Source organism: Macaca mulatta, chromosome 18 (genome assembly GCF_049350105.2).
Source record: "Macaca mulatta isolate MMU2019108-1 chromosome 18, T2T-MMU8v2.0, whole genome shotgun sequence".
Classification (NCBI taxonomy): domain Eukaryota; kingdom Metazoa; phylum Chordata; class Mammalia; order Primates; family Cercopithecidae; genus Macaca; species Macaca mulatta.
In genome coordinates, this window is record NC_133423.1 from 18,560,114 (window position 1) to 18,579,852 (window position 19,739).

General features: G+C 43.9%; 1 protein-coding gene across 4 annotated transcripts in view; it reads right to left on the minus strand.

The window, feature by feature from the left end:
- TNFRSF11A (TNF receptor superfamily member 11a) overlaps nt 1–9,696 on the minus strand; it is a 63,706-nt gene extending 54,010 nt beyond the window's left edge. For all 4 annotated transcript variants that reach the window (XM_077975108.1, XM_028837803.2, XM_077975107.1 and 1 more), the window contains exon 1: nt 9,133–9,696. In XM_077975108.1, the coding sequence (XP_077831234.1) occupies nt 9,133–9,681 (549 nt within the window). In that variant the 5' untranslated portion in view covers nt 9,682–9,696. The remainder of the gene's footprint in view (nt 1–9,132) is intronic.
- Nucleotides 9,697–19,739: the final 10,043 nt, after the last annotated feature.

The window sequence follows — 19,739 nt, forward strand, 5'->3', positions numbered from 1 at the left end:
AAGACATAAAGGACCTTTAAAAGTATCTACCTACTTCCAAAAGCTTATGAGGGTAAAGGTTTAACCTACCACTGTCTGCTGCCCTGGGGCTCCGAGGCCATCCTTCTCCCTCCTCCCACCCTACACGGAGCCTGGCAGGTGGTGGGAGTGGGATGAACACGCATGGAGAGATGCGGCCCTCTGAGCCGGTGCACCCAGGGCTACAGCACAGTGGTACAGTACAGTCTCCCTCTGGGGTGTGGGGCACAGACGAGCCAGTGCTGCCTTGGCTTCAGGAAGTGGTGGTGATTCAAGACATACACTTCTTTTCCTCCTGAGTCAGGGATCAACTGGCACATGGACCCTGTGCCAAGGGTGCCCGGAGTGCCTGTCTTTTATCTGGATTAGACTTAAAGACACAGCATTGCCATTTCTGCTTAAGAATAGTTCTAGAGGCCAGGCGCGGTGGCTCACGCCTGTAATCCCAGCACTGTGGGAGGCCGAGATGGGTGGATCACCTGAGGTCAGGAGTTCGAGACTAGCCTGACCAACATGTCAAAAACTCATCTCTACTAAAAATACAAAAATTAGCCTGGCATGGTGATGGGCACCTGTAATTCCAGCTACTCAGGAGGCTGAGGCAGGGAGAATTGCTTGAATGTGGGAGGTGGAGGTTGCAGTGAGCCAAGATGGCACCACTGCATTCCAGCCTGGGCAACAGAGCAAGACTCCTTCTTAAAAAAAAAAAAAAAGAAAGAAATAGTTCTAGAAAGCCCTTAGTGAGTACCTACTTGAGCAGACAAGACAGACCTCCACAAATGCAGACTGGGCACGCATTTGCAAAGGTCTCCCCAAATACCAAAAAGCTTTCTGTCCCAGCATTCTGGAAGGTCCCTTTCTCTACTCCCTACCCCATCATAGAGTTGACTATACAAGCAGTTTACCTGAGGAGTTAAGACCAGTCACTGGAGCACTGCCTGATAGGAGCTCCAGCTGTGCCACTCACTAGCTGTGCAAACTCAGGCAAGTTAATCAGCCTCTCTGTGCCTCAGTTTTCTCAACTTACTAGCAAGGTGGAATAAGCATTAGACATAATCCATGTGAAGCACATGCCTGGCATACAGGAGGGGTTCAACAAATGGCTGGTACTTGTAATACATTAATTTTCTAATATTGTCAGAGCTGAGTGCAAACCTTTTCATGGAATCCCGGGGTCTCTAGCAGCTGTTCTCAAACTTGAGCATGTGTCAGAATCAGCTAAGAGGTTGTGAAGCCACACACTGCTGGCCCTCCACCCCCAGAGTTTCTGATTCAGTAGGTGGGGGGCTTAAGAATGTGCATTTCTAACAAGTTCCCAGGTGAGACTGATGCTGGGCCCAGACACTACAGTTGGAGAACTCCTGGCTTCAGGGCAGAGTCCCAGTTCTGGAGGCTTATTCACAAGTCCTTTGTGACCCAGACCCCCATGACTTTCCCAGCTGGCTTTATCCTTCCCTGGTCCCTGTCATCGGCCCTGGGCTCCATACATTGGGGCGGGATATGATTTTCTCATGCCTGTCACCACCTCTGCCCTTCTCCCTCCAGCTCTCTTTTCCTCTCAGAATCACACCCATCCTTCCAGGACCAGATCGAACACCCTCTGCCTGATTCTCCACTCGGAACTCATCCTTCCCATGCCTGCGTCCTAGAGGCATCTCACATGCTCCTCCTGTGGGGCTACGTGGGAACGAACAATGGGACATGGGACATCCGACCTTCCCCTTCAGATCTCAGGCTCTCTGAGGTCAGAGGCAGCAACGTCCTAAGTCTGATATTCCCAAAATACCTGCTGGGTTTTTGTTTGGTTTGGGGTTGTTGGCTTTGCCAGTAAATCCAAAACAGTATCGTTGAATTGAAAAGAAAAAAAAAAAAGCTTACAAAGAGGTTAAAGGAACTATAATGAAAACCCTGGGGAAGGGGAAGTTGTGGGCTAACAATCTTCAACAATAGAAATATTAAAATAAAGAAGACATTGACCAACCGGTCTTTACCCCATTAAAGAACAAATTTGAGGAAATGGGGTCAAATTGTGACATGTTAGATTTAGGTCTGCTAGAGGGAAGTTCCTGACATTAGGAATTATTCAGCAAGGAAACGGGTTAGCAAGGGGGGAAGTGAATAATCTCTACTAAGCTTTAAAAATGGAATCGATTCTCAGTTACTATGAAAGTGTTAGATGTGATCCTGCTTGTATATCCGACTATGAAGTTGAGAGAAGATAGGGGCCTTTAAAAGTCTCTTTTACTGGCTATGAATTTGCCAGCTGTTTGTGCTGGCAAATACGTGATACACTATTAAGTTAGGTGCTAACTACATTAGGTAAGTAATACATATTTTTAAAAAGTCAATACTTTAGGGAGGCGGTTTATTTCCCATCTGTGGGATGTGATGAGAACCGCAAACCAGCCAACACAGTGGTGCCAGTAGGATTTCTGGCAATGCCGCACCACCTTTCCCCATTGCCCAGCTCAGCCGTCACATTCACCAAGAGCTAAACAGAGTTTTTCTTCCTCATTTTTCACGGAAAGTCTTCAAATTTCTGATAGCTTGAGGAAGTGGCTCTTGTACTCTCAACACTCTTAACAGGAAATGCAGTAAGTTATTATTACTTTGATGAACTAAAAGGGTGGTTTTTGCAGTCAGGTCTTCCTGACACTTGGAAATCTGGCAGCTCTGTCCCTCTGCTGGTGCCAGACGGGGCCTCTGTGTCACCTGCTGGGTTAGGATTTTTTTGGGGGTGTGGGGAAGTCTAAGAGGCACTGGACACAGAGGAAGGGAAACACTCATCTTAGGCAGCGGCAGTGTGCCAGGAAAATGTGTATCATGCAAGCAGTTTTTGCACAGCTATGGGTCCAACATAAACACTGATTCTTTTGGGGTTAGGTGACATATTTGAGGCCAGTGTGGGAAGACCACAGGTCAGGTCGCACCTGCCTTTGCTCTGATGTGACTCTCTGGGGATCACTGGCTGTTTATCTCTCTTCAGTGTGTGTTAAGAGCTCTGTCTCTACGCTGAACTTCTCATTCTAAGACATCTCTAGGTCTGGAAATGGCTCTCTAGATTCCAGAGCCTGCAAGTTTCCTGGAGCGCACAATGCCACGGGGCTTTTAGCATGTTTGCCTCTACAGGGTCTAAGGAACTTTGTCTCTGCCTCCCAATAAGAGAACCCAAAAAAGGTGGGATTCAAGAGCCTAAACATAATCCTTCTTTTTGGTTTGGGAAAAACACCACCACTTCTTCACTTGAACCAGAACAACATTTTGATTTGGACTAAGACAGTAATTTCCTTAACAAAGTGAAAAATATAATCCAAACAGCCAGCTATTTTGTCCTGACATCTGCCATGTCTTTTTTATTGTTTATTTATTTATTTTGAGATGGAGTCTCGCTCTGTCACCCAGGCTGGCTTGCAGTGGCGCCATCTCGGCTCACTGTAACCTCCGCCTCCTGGGTACAAGTGATTCTCCTGCCTCAGCCTCCTGAGCAGCTTGGATTACAGGCGCGCCGGGCTAATATTTTTATTTTTAGTAGAGACAGGGTTTCACCATGTTGGTCGGGCTGGTCTCAAACTCCTGACCTCATGATCCGCCACCTTGGCCTCCCAAAGTGCTGGGATTACAGGCGTGAGCCACCACACCTGGCCTTATTTTATTTTTTTACTAGTTAAGTGAAGCAGTGGGAGTGGAGGAGGAGCAAAGAAATCTGTTAACTGGTTGTGATCAATTAGTTGTAAACACTGCTGCACTCAGACCAGCCTGTCATGTCTTTTTTTTCTAATAACCAGCCACATCTGTCCTTTGCCCCTGCGCCTTCGGCCCCTGCACAGCCCCACTGGCTCTGAAATCGCCCCTGGATCAGCTGCTTCTTCTCTCACCACTGCCCTGACCTGATTCAGGCCCTTTCCCAAACCAAGGCAGTGAGCTCCTTACTGGCCCCCGGGCCCACCCAGACACTCTTCCCCTAACACACAAAACTGGTCATGGTCCTCTCCCGTTCACAGCTCAAGATTAAATCTGAACTATTTACTTGTACCTCAAGGCTTTGAGTGCTGGCTTTTGCCTTCCTCTCTCCTCACACCCCTGAGTCCAGAGGTCCTGTCCTTCCTTCAGTTCCCTGCAAACACTCCACTCTGATACGAATCCCTGCCGTTCCCCCCGCCAGACAAAGCACTGTCATTCTGGAACCCCCAGCCTAAGTGCCGCTCTCTCATGCCGTCTGCAGTGCTTTAGACGCATGTGACCACGCAGGAAGGATGGGAAGTCCTCTGATGCTTGCAGGTGAAGGCCCTCTGTCCTGTGTGCCCACAAGTTGAAAACCCTCCCCAGAACACCGGATCCTGCTGTCTGTTAGTGGTCCGCACACGCCTGGACTGCAAATCTCCTGAAGACAGGGGCCGCGGCCCTTGGTCTCTTGTTTGCTTAGCCCATTGCAGAGTGTGCTACGGTTGTGGGCACTCCATTTGTTGCAGTCACTGAACGCGTTGAACACAAATTCAGGTTTATTTTCTCATTATTGAATGCTGTGGCCTGCATGCGGTGACCCAAAGCACTCAAAGGCTGAAAGCCGAGGGTGGCTCACAAAACGAATACACATATAAAGTTATCATCACACGGCCCTAAAGAATGTACTTCCCACTGCTGCCTGGGGCTGCTCTGGGCTTCTTGGTGTGAGAGCGCACTGTGACTGGAACGCGACGCAGTGAGAACAGCAGCACCAGTCAGCCCTCTGACAAGGAGCTTCTGGTGACCGAGGCAGACAGGCAGCCTGCCCGGGGAGCGCTGCCAGGTCAGTCTCACTGGCAGGAAATAGAGCGTCTCTCAGAATCAGGACAGAGATATGGGGCTGTGCGTAATCTTGCTCCACGCCCACTCAGTTTTAAACCTCAAAAGTTCACTAAGAACTTCAGAGGGATCAAGGCCATTTTGCCGAAACCCACGGCTCCTTCTTGGTTCTTTCATGCTACGTGTTTTGGGGCAGAAAGGGTGAGCTGAACTTAAACTGTGTTTCCAGCAGTGGACACCATAGGAAGCCCACACACTGCAACAAGAGGGAAATACACAGAAAGGCCTTCCCACAATCTGGGTAGAGAATGAAAGGGTGCTCAGAGGAAAAATCACCTGCTGGGCAGACTCCTACCCACGCCAGTCCTGGGGTGCACTTAGCTGGAGTCAGCAGCCCGTGTGCTCAGAGGCAGGTGTGCTTCCCTGCGGACTAAGGCCAGGACGCTGTGAGCAGACAGCAGACAGGCCACGGGCCACCTGGCCAGGGAGCAGATGCCCCGGGGAGTGAACACCCGGACAGCTGCGCACCATCAGGATGGGCTGCAGACTCACATCAGCCAAAAAACCAAAAAACAAACCAAAAAATGGCCTAGACAACATTCCTAGAGACCACTGGATGCAGCATGTGGGAAAAACACTTTTTTTTTTTCCATGAACTTCAAAAATAGGAAAATACAATGGGGGAAATTTTAATACTGACATGGCAGATGGAGTCCATACTACCCCTTCTTAAAACAACACTCTTTGCAGAGGAGGCCCTGGTTTGGAACTCCCCTTTTCATGTCCTCATAAAACACTGATTTATTGACTTCCAAAGGCACATTTTTATTGTTTCAGTTTTCCTGGTGTAAGAAGTTCTGGTAGATAACTGAAAAAGCAAGCTATTTCCTTATCAACACACAGAGTATGTTCTTATTACAGGTTTGCCATTTTAGGGGGAAGTGGTAGAAAGGAAATAACAGGGGAGGCATTTGAAATATTTATCAGCAAAATGAACTGCAAGCCCACAGATCTGTGTCTGTGCTCTCCAAACAAGGCATTACTGCTCATATCCATGTCTCCCCTCTCAGATGGGATGGGGGCAGGAGGAACGGTGACACAGAGCACCCACCCACCCTACGACCCAGAGCCGCACCCTGGGGGATTTCTTCGGAGGGGTCTCCCCATGGGCGCTCTAGGGCCCTGTGGCCTGTATCTGATTAGTCGACTTTACCACCTCAGTAAGGGCCATCCAAGAGTTATCTAAAAACTATAAAAGTTCAATGCCCAATTTGTTTGGTGGGGGTTTCCTGAAGTAGGTGATTTGTGCTATCTGTAAGGTCGTAAAAATATATGGTTTTTTTTTTTTCCCTCCTGTAAAGATTCTTTTAGGTCTAAACCACTCACACCATCCTCCCAACATAGGGAGCTTTCTTCCCACCTCCTAGAATCATTTCTTCGCTGACCTCTGGTTTCCCACACATCTTTCCAAGACCACTTGAGAAACCTCTTCATCCCGAAGTCCTTAGGGATTCCTCCAGCGGTCCTTCCTCCCTCCTTCCCTCTCTCCTTCCCTCTGCCACCCTCTGTACTTTTCTTATATGCTGCCCCCTTATCATCACAGCTTTTCCCATCTGGCGCTTTCCACTAGACTGTGACCCATGCGCCTTCCCCTTGTTCCTCATTAGCACAGTGTTTGACACCACCAATGTCTGTTGCCCTGCATATGCACACACCTGCTCTTGCATCTTATAACCCCAGATAAACATGACCGTGTACAATCCATTACCTTAATGAAAACAATGTACATCTATATTTTGTTGCTTGGAATAAACAGCAGGAGTAGCTACACAAAAATTCAAAATGTTTTTATCTGTAGGCAAATAGTTTTATTCTATCTGAAAACGAATTCCCTCACAAATACAAGCAAGCAGAGATATAATCATATAAATGTTTTAAAGAGCAAAACTTGTAGCCTTTCAGGTAAGTCTGAACCTATTTAATATAATATAAATGAAACTAAATACAATCCCTACAGATAAGGCATTTTCTGGAAGCCATTTCTGCCAACTATTTTGCAAAACCAATTTCCCCACTAAGCAGTTCCTGCAGCTTTGCCTGGTGTTTGATCATTAACATCCTCAATGAACTGTCAATGTCATTCTTAAATTTTGAGCTAATAGAATAGGCTGGTCAACGAAGCAGTCATTGAATACAGAGAGTGCTTTTTCCTAGATAACCACAGTATCTCTAGGAAATACTATTTTAAGGCTGCATCTAGTCTCATCTTTGAAAGAAAATGCATTTCTACTGGGAAGGTTGAGCACCAAGTAAAATAAGCAGAAAAGCATTCCAATGTCACTTGATTGTGAAGGAGTTCAGGAAATGCCACCCCAAAATATGCCACTATGGTGTGCTGATTATTTTGAACTGCGGGCAGATGGTAGTGGCCACAGGCAGAGGTTTCTCTGAACTCTGGTCAAACAAAGATCCTCCAAAACGAACTCAAATGTCTCGAAACTCCGCCGTGGGAATCTTCTCACCCAAAGAAGATTCTCACCCAGAGAAAATTAACTCAGATTACAGGAGAGGAGAGCGGAGGCTGAAACCAGCCCACACAGACTCTCACCTATTCTCCCAAGGGACTGGTCAGAGACCATTTTTATTGCCTGAGAATCTTCCATGTGCCTGACAAGATGTCCTTTACTCACCGTATACTTCCTCCCCAAACCCTCCCCAAACCTGTTTTGCAGCACCCTGCAGAAGCCCCTATGGATGCTATAATGAGCTTCAATCATCTGACCATTCCTCAAATCTCTTATTTTGTGGGAGTCCTGAGCCTATGTATGTAATTAAGCACAGTTTTTCTCCTGTTAATCTGTCTTATGTCAATTGAATTCGTAGCCCAGCCAAGGAATTCATAAGGTTCCTAGAAGGTTCGCTCCCCTAGAATTGGAACTGACCAATGCAAAAGTTTAGATACATTTCTAAACATGCATAATGAAAGGGGTTTTAAAGGGAAAAAGAGAGGAAACAGTACTTGTTGAAAGGTCTCCCTGAAAAATAAACTTATTTTGACAGCATTTGTTGTTCATATTAGAACGGAACGCCTTTTATGCACATATGAATGTATGTCATTTTGCAACAGCAGTGAGAGATAACTTTGCAACCGCGTGGTCAGGCAGGTTTTTCTTACGTGGCTAGCTGTTCGCTGAAACCCTGGTCCTTTGGTTCAAATAAGGTAGCACCCCGTTTAACCTGTTGAACACTTAATTAAACAACACCTGAAGTGCTTAAAATGAAAAAATCCTTTAGATTTTTCCGCCTCCGTTTCCCTCAACCATACTGAGAGACCCATACAATCGAGACTGAATCTTCCTTAGAATCTTTTGCTTCAGCCTTCACTGTGCCCCCATTATTTCTGTCAAGGCTTTCCCCCTCTCTTCTCACCCAAACACGGTTCTCCACGCGCCCGTCCCCACTCCTCTCCGGGTTCCGCGCACGGCTGCGGAGGGACGGCAGCAGCCTAAGCTAGTGTTAACAGAGGGGAAATCTGACCCTGCCGAAACCAAGAAAACCACCACTCGCCCTTCCCTGTGAGAGCTTTCAAGTTCGTATCAACGATTTTTAAAGTGTTTGTTGTGCTGGGTGTGCTTCCCTCTGCGGCCCTCCTCTGGGAGGCAGAAAGTCCGTGCCTGGCTGCATTAGCTTACTAACTGTACTGAGAAATCTGTTCCCAGAGCACCGGGAAGCTACTCGGGTCTGCGAGGGGCAAGTCCAGCATCCTCCGAGCGCGCGCGCGCAGCCTCTCCCCGCCGTGCGGAGACTCCAGGCGAGCCGACAGGGGTGTCCCCAAAGGGGCTCAGGGGAGGCCAAGGCAAGCCCGCAGTTCAGGGACGGAGGGAATCAGGTCTCTTTCCAGGTGGAAATATGGGACGGCGGCCACCTGGGAGGAATTGTGTCGGGAACGGTAATCTCCGGCGGGTGCGGTCCCCACGCCGCTGTATTCCGCAGCACCGCCCGGCGCAGGCGCTTAGTAGGTGCTCAAGAAGTGTTTGGAGAAAACGACAGCATCAAAGGCTGCGACTAAAAGGGGCTTTTGGAAGAGCCCGTTTCGGGTGTTGGGGTCCCGCCAACCTGCTCCTTCTGCGCCCCAGTTTCCCTCCACTTGCCCTTTCCCGCCCTCCGCCGTCCAACTCTGGAAGCGCCTCCCCAGCATCCCATGGCCTCAGCTCCCCAAAACTCTGGCTCCTCTCGGAATGCGGAGGATCCAGGATGCCGCCGGTCCCGGCCCTTCCCGGGTCCCGAGGAGGCGTCGGGCCGCGGGGCCCGGCAGGCGCCGGCGCTCCTTACCTGCAGCCGGGCGAGCAGCGCGCAGAGCAGCAGCAGCGCGGACAGCGGGCGGCGCCGCCGGGCGCGCAGGGCCATGGCGCGGGGCAGGCTGGCGGGCGCCGCGGCCTCAGCGGCCTCTGTGGCCCAGCGGGCGCGGCTGCTGTAGGCCTGGGTGGTCCCGCCCCCGTGCCCCGCCCCGCACCTGTCCCCGCGCCGCCCTCCTGCGCCCCCCTCCGGCCGGGCCGGGCCGTGCCAGCCAGGTGGTGCCGGAGCTGCCTTGGCGCGCGGTGGGACGCGGGGCCCAGGTGGGAGAGGGTCCCCGGATGTGTTTGCCGCACCCGGTGCCTCCTTGGTCCGGTCCCCGTCCCGGGCCAGGGTGCTCCGGCTGCCCACAGGTTGGCGGGAGACCGGCTCTGCGTTGCCCTTCACGGCACTGGCTCCTGCCTTGCCGCACCCCAGGCCTATGGGCCCCGCCTCCCGGGAAGGAATGGGGGCATTGGGGTGGCCCTGCTCCGACCCCGTGCGCCCACACTTCCAGGCCCGGCCTTCCAAAAGTGGATGCGCCACCATCGAGAATGAACGGGAGGAGGATCCTTCCTGGAGATTTCATCGACTGCAGTTAAGGCATCAGCACAATACACCATCCGCCAAGCTTCGTAAAATACTGCTGTTCTTTGCTTCAAAATTTTGGGGCCAGCATCCACTATCTCTTATTCTCCTCCAGATCCTCTGCCTCCGCCCCTCACCCGCCCTGCACCCACCAAATTCCAGAATGGCACCAGGCTCCACCAGCCTTGAGGCGTCCCCCAGCCCCCATCACCACAGGGGCCTTTTCGGATATAGACTGGCCAGATGTCTGGCGCACAGTGTTACCTAAAGACTGAGGTCCGTTGTTCTGGTGCAGTAAGGCCACGCCATCCGCACCAAGGTTTGCAGTGAGAGAAAAGAGGGCGCTTATCGGCAGAGCGCCAAGCAAGGAGAACGGGGCAGCTCATGCTTAAATCCTGACCTTCGGTTGTCTTGCAAGTAAGGATTTTTAAACGCAGGGTTAATTTCAAGAAAGCGGAAGTTACAGGGAAAATCATAATACATGGAGGTTGCACATTGGTTTGGTCTAACAAGCTGGGATATCTTGAAAATCTTTAAAGTGAGGGTGCTTATAGGTTATACATTCAAAGATTTTCTGACTTGCCATCAGTGAAGGAAGAGAAGCTTTGTTAAATATTTGGGGTCAGCAAAAAAGAATGTTAGCTCTGGCTCCTGGGTGTGACTTCCTCCTGGCCCTTCAGGAAAAAATTTAGGAGAAAGAATGGTGGTCGGTTCAGTCCTCATTTCCCCCTTGTCTGAGGTCTGCATGCGGGTGGATCTGTTTTGGTGGGGGTCTGGGTTTCTCAGAAACAACTCAGGGACATATGTTAACATGTTATCTTTAGTTTCTATAGGGAATCTAACTTCCTTGGTTATTGTTTTAAGCTACAATTACCTTCTTGCTTATCAAGTTGCTTATTTACTTCTTAGAGCTAGCTAGGTACCTGGAATTTCCCTTGAAGGAACTCAAGATTTTCCTTTATTTCCATGCTTAGGGGTGCTCCACAGGCTCCTAAGATGGGTTCCTGCTCCATCTCCATAGCATCCTATTGCTTTTGTCATTACTTGCTTAGGATTGTGTTTTTCCTCACATTCTAGGTTGATGTTGGATCCATACGTATAATTCCTCCTTTGTATCGTGTATTAGTCTGTTTTCATGCTGCTGATAAAGACATACCCAAGACTGGGCAATTTACAAAAGAAAGAGGTTTAATGGACTTACAGTTCCACGTGGCTGGGGAGGCCTCACAATCATGGTGAAAGGCAAGGAGGAGCAAGTCACATCTTACATGGATAGCAGCAGGCAAAGAGAGAGCTTGTGCAAGGAAACTCCGGTTTTTAAAACCGTCAGATCTCATGATACTTACTCACTTCACAAGAACAGCAAGGGAAAGACCTGCAACCATGATTCAATTACCTCCCACCAGGTCCCTCCCACAACGCATGGGAATTCAAGATGAGATTTGGAGTGGGGACAGAGCCAAACCATATCATAAGGTAACTGTTTATATGAAGATACTTGTCCCATGCCAATAGAATATAACCTGTTTTGAATTCCTGGATTGCCAGAACTATTCACTTGCCTTACTTTTAGCCCAGCACATGGTATATCTTGGTCAAAATTCCATGTGCACTTGAAAAAGCTATGTATTTTGCTGTTGTCAGTAAAGAATTTTATGAGTGTCAATTAGGTCAAATAGGTTGAAATACCTATACTGATTTTCTGTTACTTGTTCTGAGAAAAAGTGTGGAAATTTCCAACAATAACTGGATTTGTCTATTTTTCCTTTTATTTCTGTCAGTTTTTTCATATTCTTGAAGCTCTACTTAGAGGTATAAACATTTAGAATTATTATGTCTTCCTGATGAATTGAGACTTTTATCATTGTTATGTGTCTTCCTTGATTGGTGGTAAAATCAAATTCTCAAGTCCATTTTTATATTAATTATATAGCCATTTCACCTTTCTTATGAATAGCATTTATATGATATATCTCTTTCTATCTTTTTACTTTTAATTTATCTATATCATTTAAAGTGACAGCATACAATTGGCTTTTTTCACCTTTTACCTATTTTGACAATCTCTGCCTTTTGATTGGAGTGTTTAGATTGTTCACATTTAATGCGATTATAGATATGGTGACGTTTAAGTCTACCATTGTGCTATTTTTCTATTTTTTTCATCCATTTTTCTATTTGTTCCTTTTTTCCCCTCTTTTCCTACTTTCTTTCAGTTTGAGCATTTTTAGGATTCTGTTTTCTCTTCATGTTAGTTTATTTTATATGCATCCTTGTTTTATTATTTTGGTGGCAGCTCTGGGTTTACAATGCACATCCATAATTTATCACAGTCTACCTTCAGATAAAATTCTGCCACTTTCTCCCTCCCTCCCTTTGTGCTATTGTAGTCATACTACTTGGCTGACTTTTAAATTCCCTACTGTACAGCCTAATTGGTGCACTGCTCAGTTGCTTTTGTGCTTTTCAGAAAGTGATCTGGCAGTGTTGATTTTAAAAATTAAAAATTGCAAATATCATTTGATGAAGCAATTCTGTATCTGGGAATCAAACATATCAATACATAAAGAAAGAGACAAAAGAATGTTTAGTATAGCATTTTTGAAAAACCACAAAAAGAAAAAGAAAAAAATGTGAATATCTGTTAATATACAAATGGTGGAAGGTATTATTGCCCATCACAGTTTTGAATATAATGCAGCTACTTAAGAACATTATGTAGTTTTGGAAAGATGTTCATGATTATTAAGTAAAAGAAGTAAGTTACAGAGCAATATCATCCCATGTATGTAAAGAACCGTAAACATGATTTTATCTATATAAGCAAAGAAAGTTTCTAGAAGGATAATAGGAAACACTAAGAGCATATTCACACTTAAAAATCGACTTAATCCTCACAACAGACATGTGAAGTATACTATTATTACTCCCATTTTACAAATGAGGATACTGAAGCACAGTGAAAATAAAAACTTACCTGGAGTCACTTGCCAATAAGTGGCAGAGCTGTGATTCCAATCCTGGTTCTCTGACTCGGGAGTGGGAGTCTTGCCTCACTAAGCACCACATTTTTAACATCAGGTGAGTGGCAGAAGGAAAAGGAGAAACTCACACTTTTATTTTGGATGTGTCTAAACTATTTACATTGAGGAAAATGCACTTTTGCATTTTTAACTGGCAGTTGTGTAAACTTGGTAAATAGATGTTAAAACTCTAAATGAGGTAAGTACAGGAAAGGTCACAAGCACAGACAAAATAATACTGAATAATCTAGCATGTCGCCATCTTCAATGAGGAGACAGGTTTTCTGGAAGAAGCATGGTTAGGAAAGCTAGATGAGATTATGATTTTGCTAAAAGGAACTGACTTGTGGGAGAAGGTACTTTCACTGTGGCACTTCATGAAAAATACCAAGCCTTACTCCTGGCGCGCTTCCAACATGACCCCCTTCTATTTTCTAAGAAGAGTAGGGGACTGGAAACTTCTGCTTGGAAAGCCCCAGAGGTGAGTGTGCTGATTTTGGAAGCGCTTTTGAACAGCAGAATGCCCTATGCTAACACATGAAATCTACTAAGAATGTAAAACTTCTTAAAATTAAATTACTCTTAAAGATATCTCGACAGAACTATCGCTCAAATAATTCCAATATTTTATAAATATTAATGTCTAATACAATCTGATAATAAAATCCAATACAATAGGCTTGAGGATGTTATCTTTCCTATACACAGAGCATTATTATGAGAAACATGGAAGTCATTGATCTCAAATACTGTTTTTCTATATTCACTGAAGAATAAACACATTATAGCTAAGGTGATTGTTCTTGTTTGCAAAAACTAGTTTCAATGTTGTTTGTGATTTTAAAAAACAACATTTGGCCAGGTATGGTGGCCCACGCCTGTGACCCCAGCACTTGGGAGGCCAAGGTGGGTGGATCACTTGAGGTCAGGAGTTGGAGACCAGCCTGGCCAACATGGTGCAACCCCGTCTCTACTAAAAATACAAAGATTAGCCAGACGTGGTAGTGCATGCCTGTAATCCCAGCTACTCGGAAGACTGAGGCACAAAAATTGCCTGCACCCAGCAGGCGGAGGTTGCAGTGAGCCGAGATTGTGCCACTGCACTCCAGCCTGGGCAACAGAACGAGACTGTGTCTCAACACACACACACACACACACACACACACACACACACACACACACACACAGAGTTATAAGCACATATACAATTAAATTTTGGTTATGTGTAACAAATATAAAAATATGTTTTAAACAATAGATGCTTTAATATTTATTAAAGCTAAATGTTTTCCATTTCCATTCAGCTGACAATGAACTTTCTGATTTGTCTCTGGGGAAAAAAGAGCACATTATACCTATTCAGGAATCATAGATTGATATGAAAACTCTTCTACATGGATAGTGTGCACCTCATGCTGGAAATCCCCACTTCTCAATTCTGCACGAACTCTTTGGTTTTCAGAATTAAAAAAGTAAAATAAAAATGTAGCCATAATTTGTGTGTCTAGTGGATGGCTTGCAAGGATTATCTTACATTTTAACAGGTCTTCATTTAAGCACCAGAAAACATAGGCACAATCTTGTTAATGAAATGCTTATCAATCTCAGCCAGAATAAGAATTAATCAGTTTACGTACCTTTTTTCATGTGATGCTATATAAATAGTTGCTGTTACTGTATGTAGAGCTAGAGAGAATGCATAAAAGACGTAATTACGCAAATGTAAGACTTTACGAATCTTTCATATAGTGAAAACTTATTAATGAATAAACATGTTTTTATTACCTACCTGTAATTTTTTTTTTTTGGATGGAGTCTCGCTTTTGTCTCCAAGGCTGGAGTGCAGTGGCGTGATATTGGCACACTGCAACTTCCACCTCCTGCGTTCAAGCGATTCTCCTGCCTCAGCCTCCCATGTAGCTGGGACTACAGGCACAAACCACCATACCCAGCTAATTTTTTGTATTTTTAGTAGAGACGGGGTTTCACGATGTTGGCCAGGATGGTCTTGATCTCTTAACCTAGTGATCTGCCTGCCTCCACCTCCCAAAGTGATGGGATTACAGGCGTGAGCCACTGCACCTGGCCTTTTTTTTTTTTTTTGAGATGCAGTCTCGCTCTTATCTCCCAGGCTGGAGTGCAATGGTGCGATCTCAGCTCACTGCAACCTCACCTCCTGGGTTCAAGTGATTCTCCTGCCTCAGCCTCTGAGTAGCTGGGATTACAGGTGTGCGCCACCAGCCCAGCTAATTTTTATATTTTTAGTAGAGATGGGGTTTTACCATGTTGGCCAGGCTGGTCTCAAATTCCTGACCTCCGGTGATCTGCCTGCCTTGGCCTCCCAAAGTGCTGGGATTACAAGCTTGATTACTACACCCAGCGACCACCCTGTAATGTTTTGTTTTTCCTCTCATATCTCCTGGTAGTAAGATATATATATATATATATATATATATATTTTTTTTTTTTACAAAGGTAAACCAATGATAAATTAGTGTTGACTCAGAGATTAATCAAGGTGCAATACTATCCCCTAATAGTACCCAAACATAACATGAAAACTTTTAAACTGTATACATGACACCTGTCTTGCCTCACTTTGGTAGGCAATAATTTCTTTAGTTGTGCAGATTTGGTATTCAAAATACATGAATTTCTAAACTGTATGACTAGTATTAGTAGTTATCACATACTTTTTGGGTTTTTTGTTACAGATAAAGTAGTATCGAGAGGAAACAGGGACATAATTTGCATCTCCTTTGTTTCCTTTTTTTTTTTTTTTAACTCTATCTTATGCCACATTTGGAGGACATGGCTGTACACACCTTATCCATGAACAGAAGCACAGGCGTTATCCTATAGGCTGATGGCAAAGTTCTACCTTCAGACTGGTCAGGTTCAGACTGTCCTTAATAGGCAACTGATGCTGCTATCTAGGTTGAGATAGAATTGTTTTTTTAAATAATTTTTTTTATTGGAAGTATAACACACAAAGTGTAAAGCTTGCTGAATCATCAGAAAATGAAAACATACATATAGCCAGCCAAAGTAGAACATGACCAGCACCCTCAAAACCCATTTATGCTCACTTGAGTCAGTATCCTTCATCCTTGTAGATTAAGTTATAATATCATGAATTAGTTTTGTCTGCTTTTGAACTTCATAAAGTCTGTACTGTAGTATGTAGTATTGTGCATATGGCTTTTATTTAATATTTTATGAGATTCATTCCTGTTACTACTGGATAGTGTTGCACTGGATGAATGTATCACAATGTATTCTTCATTTTGCTGATGAAGGATATTAAGATTATTTACAGTTTTGGGCTCTCATGAATAATGCTATGAGCATTTATGGATGTTTTTTGGTGAATATATGTAGGCATTTCTATGGAAATGCATGTTTTGCTAGGTCATATGGAGGCTTAGTTCAATTTTAGTAGGTACTGCCAATTTTCCAATGTGGTTGTACAAATTCCACTCCCACTAGAAATGTCTGAAGAGTTGTACCTGCTCCACATCCTGGTCAACATCTGATATTATCAGACTTTTAAAGTTTGGCTTCTCTAAGTAGGTGTAGAATATTATTATTTCATTTTAATGATATATCATTATAAATGATGCATCATTGTAATAATGTAACATTACATCTAATGATGTATCATTAGTATCATTTTATTTCCTGTGTCTTTTCATATATTTATTGGCCATTGGGTTATCCTCTTCTGTGAAGTGTTGATTCAAGTCTTTTGCCCATTTTTTGTTCGGTTCTTGTCCTCCTTATGAATTTGTGGGAATTCTTTGTATAATAAGGATATGATTTCTTTGTTGGTTGTATGTATTACAAATATATTCTCCTGCTCTGTGGATTTTCTTTTTAATCTTTTTTTTTTTTTTTCTTTTTAGAGACAGGGTCTCATTCAATTGCCCAGGCTGGAGTGCAGTGGTGCGATCATGGCTCACTGCAACCTCAAACATCTGAGGATCAAATGATCCTTCCACACCAGCCTCCTAACTGGGACCATAGGTGTGTGCTACCACACCTGACTAATTTTAAAATTTTTTGGAGACAGAAGTCTTACAATGTTGCCCAGGCTGGTCTCAAACTCCTGGGCCCAAGCAATCCTCCCACCTTGGCCTCCCGAAGTGCTGGCATTATAGGCGTGAGCCACCATGCCTAGCCTTTATCTGTAGATTCTAAAAAGATACTTTTATGTACACAATTGTGTTGTGTGTAAATAACAACAGTCTTATTTCTCCTTTTCCAGTTCCTGTAGCTTTTATTTCTTTTGCTTGCCTTGTTGCACTGAACAAGGTCTCTAGGACAAAGTTGAATAAAAGTGGTGACAGCAAGTATCCTTGACTCATTCCTAATTCTGTATTTTACTCTGAAGTATGATGTTTGCTACAGGTAGTTTTTTGTAGCTAATAATCCTTATATCAAAGTAAGGAAGTTTCTATTGTTAATTTGCTGAGGTTTTTTTTATAAATAGATTTTGAATTTTATCAAGTGTTTTTACTGCATTTATTGAGATGATCATATTTGTTCAGTTAATATGGTGATTTTTGAATGTTAAATCAACCTTGAATATCTTTAATAAATTCAACATAGTAAAGTTGTTTTATTCTTTTCGGACATTGTTGGATTCAGATTGCTAATATTTAGTTTAGGAGTTTTTATATCTGTGTTCATGAGATTGGCCTGTTACTTTCCTTCTGAATTGGATCTTGTCGGGTTTTGAAGTGAGGGATTTGCTGGCCAGGACTGTGGAATATATGGAATGCTTTGAAAGTGTGTACAAGAATGGTACTATTTTTTTCCTTAAATACTTGGTAGAATTCACTAATGAAGCTATCTGAGCATTATTTTTTCTTTGTGGCATGGTTTAAAATTACAAATTCAATTTCTTTACTAGATATAGAACTACTCAGATTTTACATTTTTCCTTGTGTTAGTTCTGGTAAGTAGTTTTCCTTTTTTGTAAAAGTAGGAATATTTTCAAAATATAATATCCATTCCATCTAAACTTTCAAATGTATAAAGTTATTCATAATATCTTCGTATTGTATTTTGAATATATTTGGATTTGTAGATTTTTTTTTCATCTGTCATATTGGTAATTTATGCCTTTTCTTTTTCTTGCTAAGTCTTGGTAGGCTTAATTAATTTTATTAGTTTAGCTAGAATAGAATTCTTAGCTTTGTTGATCTGTACTGTGTGTTTGAGTTTTTAATTTCACTAATATCTAATCTGTACTGCTTCTTTATTTCAGCTTACTTTGCTGATTTCAAATTTCTTGAAATGAACGTTAGATAATTGATCTTTTTGTATTTTTTTATTTTTCGAGACGGAGTCTAGCTCTCTCGCCGAGCTGGAGTTCAGTGGCGCGGTCTTGGCTCACTGCAACCTCCACCTCCCGGGTTCAAGTGATTCTCCTGGCTCAGCCTCCCGAAAGCTGGGATTACAGGCATGTGCCACCACATCTGGCTATTTTTTGGTATTTTTAGTAGAGATGGGGTTTCACAATGTTGGTCAGGCTTTGAACTCCTGATCTCAGGTGATCCAACCACCTCAGCCTCCCAAAATGTGGGATGATAATTGATCTTAAGCCTTTCTTCTTTTTGCATCTATGTATTTAAGGCTGTATGTACATTTCTCTCTAAGCATGGCTTTAGCTCAGTATCGTCTCACAAGTTTGATATTTTTATTATTTAATAAATAAGTTTTCTAGTTTCCATTGTCATTTCTTCCTTAACCTGTGGTTTATTTTAGAAGTACATTGCTTATATTTCCAACATTTGGTATTTTCTAGTAGCTTTTTTGTTATTGATTTGTAACTTAATTCCACTGTGGTCACAGAACATATTCAGTAGGCTTATGAGATGACTGGAAGCTCCACACAGATTTTCATCCTCCCCTCAAATCAGCAACCGACCCCAGGGGAAATATTGAGTTCATGTCTCTGGCCTCCCTTTAACTACAGGGTCTTAGACCTACAAGTCCTTTCTTCCTGGAGAGCTCTTGAGCACCTTTTAACCTATTTTTCATATTTTGTCCAGATTTTCTCGTTGTGCTCAGCAGGAAGGTTAACTTGAAAGAAACAGATTTGCCACAGTTGAAAGTGAAATTTGGATATAAAATAATATCAAATAATCTATAAAGGAAAATTATCAGGCCAGGCCTGGGGGCTCATGCCTATAACCCCAGCACTTTGAGAGGCTGAAGCTGGAGGATCACTTGAGGCCAGGAGTTTGAGACCAGCCTGGGCAATATGGTGAGATCGTCTCTACAAAAAATTAGCTGAGCATGGCAGTGCACGCCTGTAGTCCCAGCTACTCAGGAGGCTGACTTGGGAAGATCACTTGAGCCTAGGAGTTTCAGACTGCAGTGAGCTATGATTGCACTACTGCACTCCAGCCTGGGCAACAGAGTGAGATGCTGTCTCTTAAAAAAAAAAAAAAAAGAGAGTAGAGAAAGAAAAGGAAGATGATATTTTTTGGTTCAGAGGGCTTCCTATTGAGCTGTTGCTTTTTGAAAAAAATGATTGTGATAGGTGACCAGTAACACTTACTTTCAAACCTTTCAGGCTAAAATTAGTGCCTTAATGTACTGGAGCAGTACTGGAGCAGGGGTGAGCAAACTATAGCCCGTGGGCTAAATCTGGCCCATTGCCTGTTTCTGTAAATCAAGTTTTATTGGAACATAGCTATGCCCATTTGTTTACTTACCATATCTGGTTGTTTCTGCACTACAGTGACAGAGCTGAATAATTTTATAGCCAACAAAGCTCAAAATATTTACCATCTGGCACTTTATGGAAATAGTTTTTCTACCCAACCGTTCTATAGCATGCATACAATTTTGAAGCTGAAATGGTCATTTGTCATTATGGTGGAACAAACACACAGTTTGTCTGGCGGCAAATATGGTTCTACCCATTGCTTTGGCCTTCTTCTTCATGCAGTGATTGGGGGTGCAAGTAAAAATATTGATTTG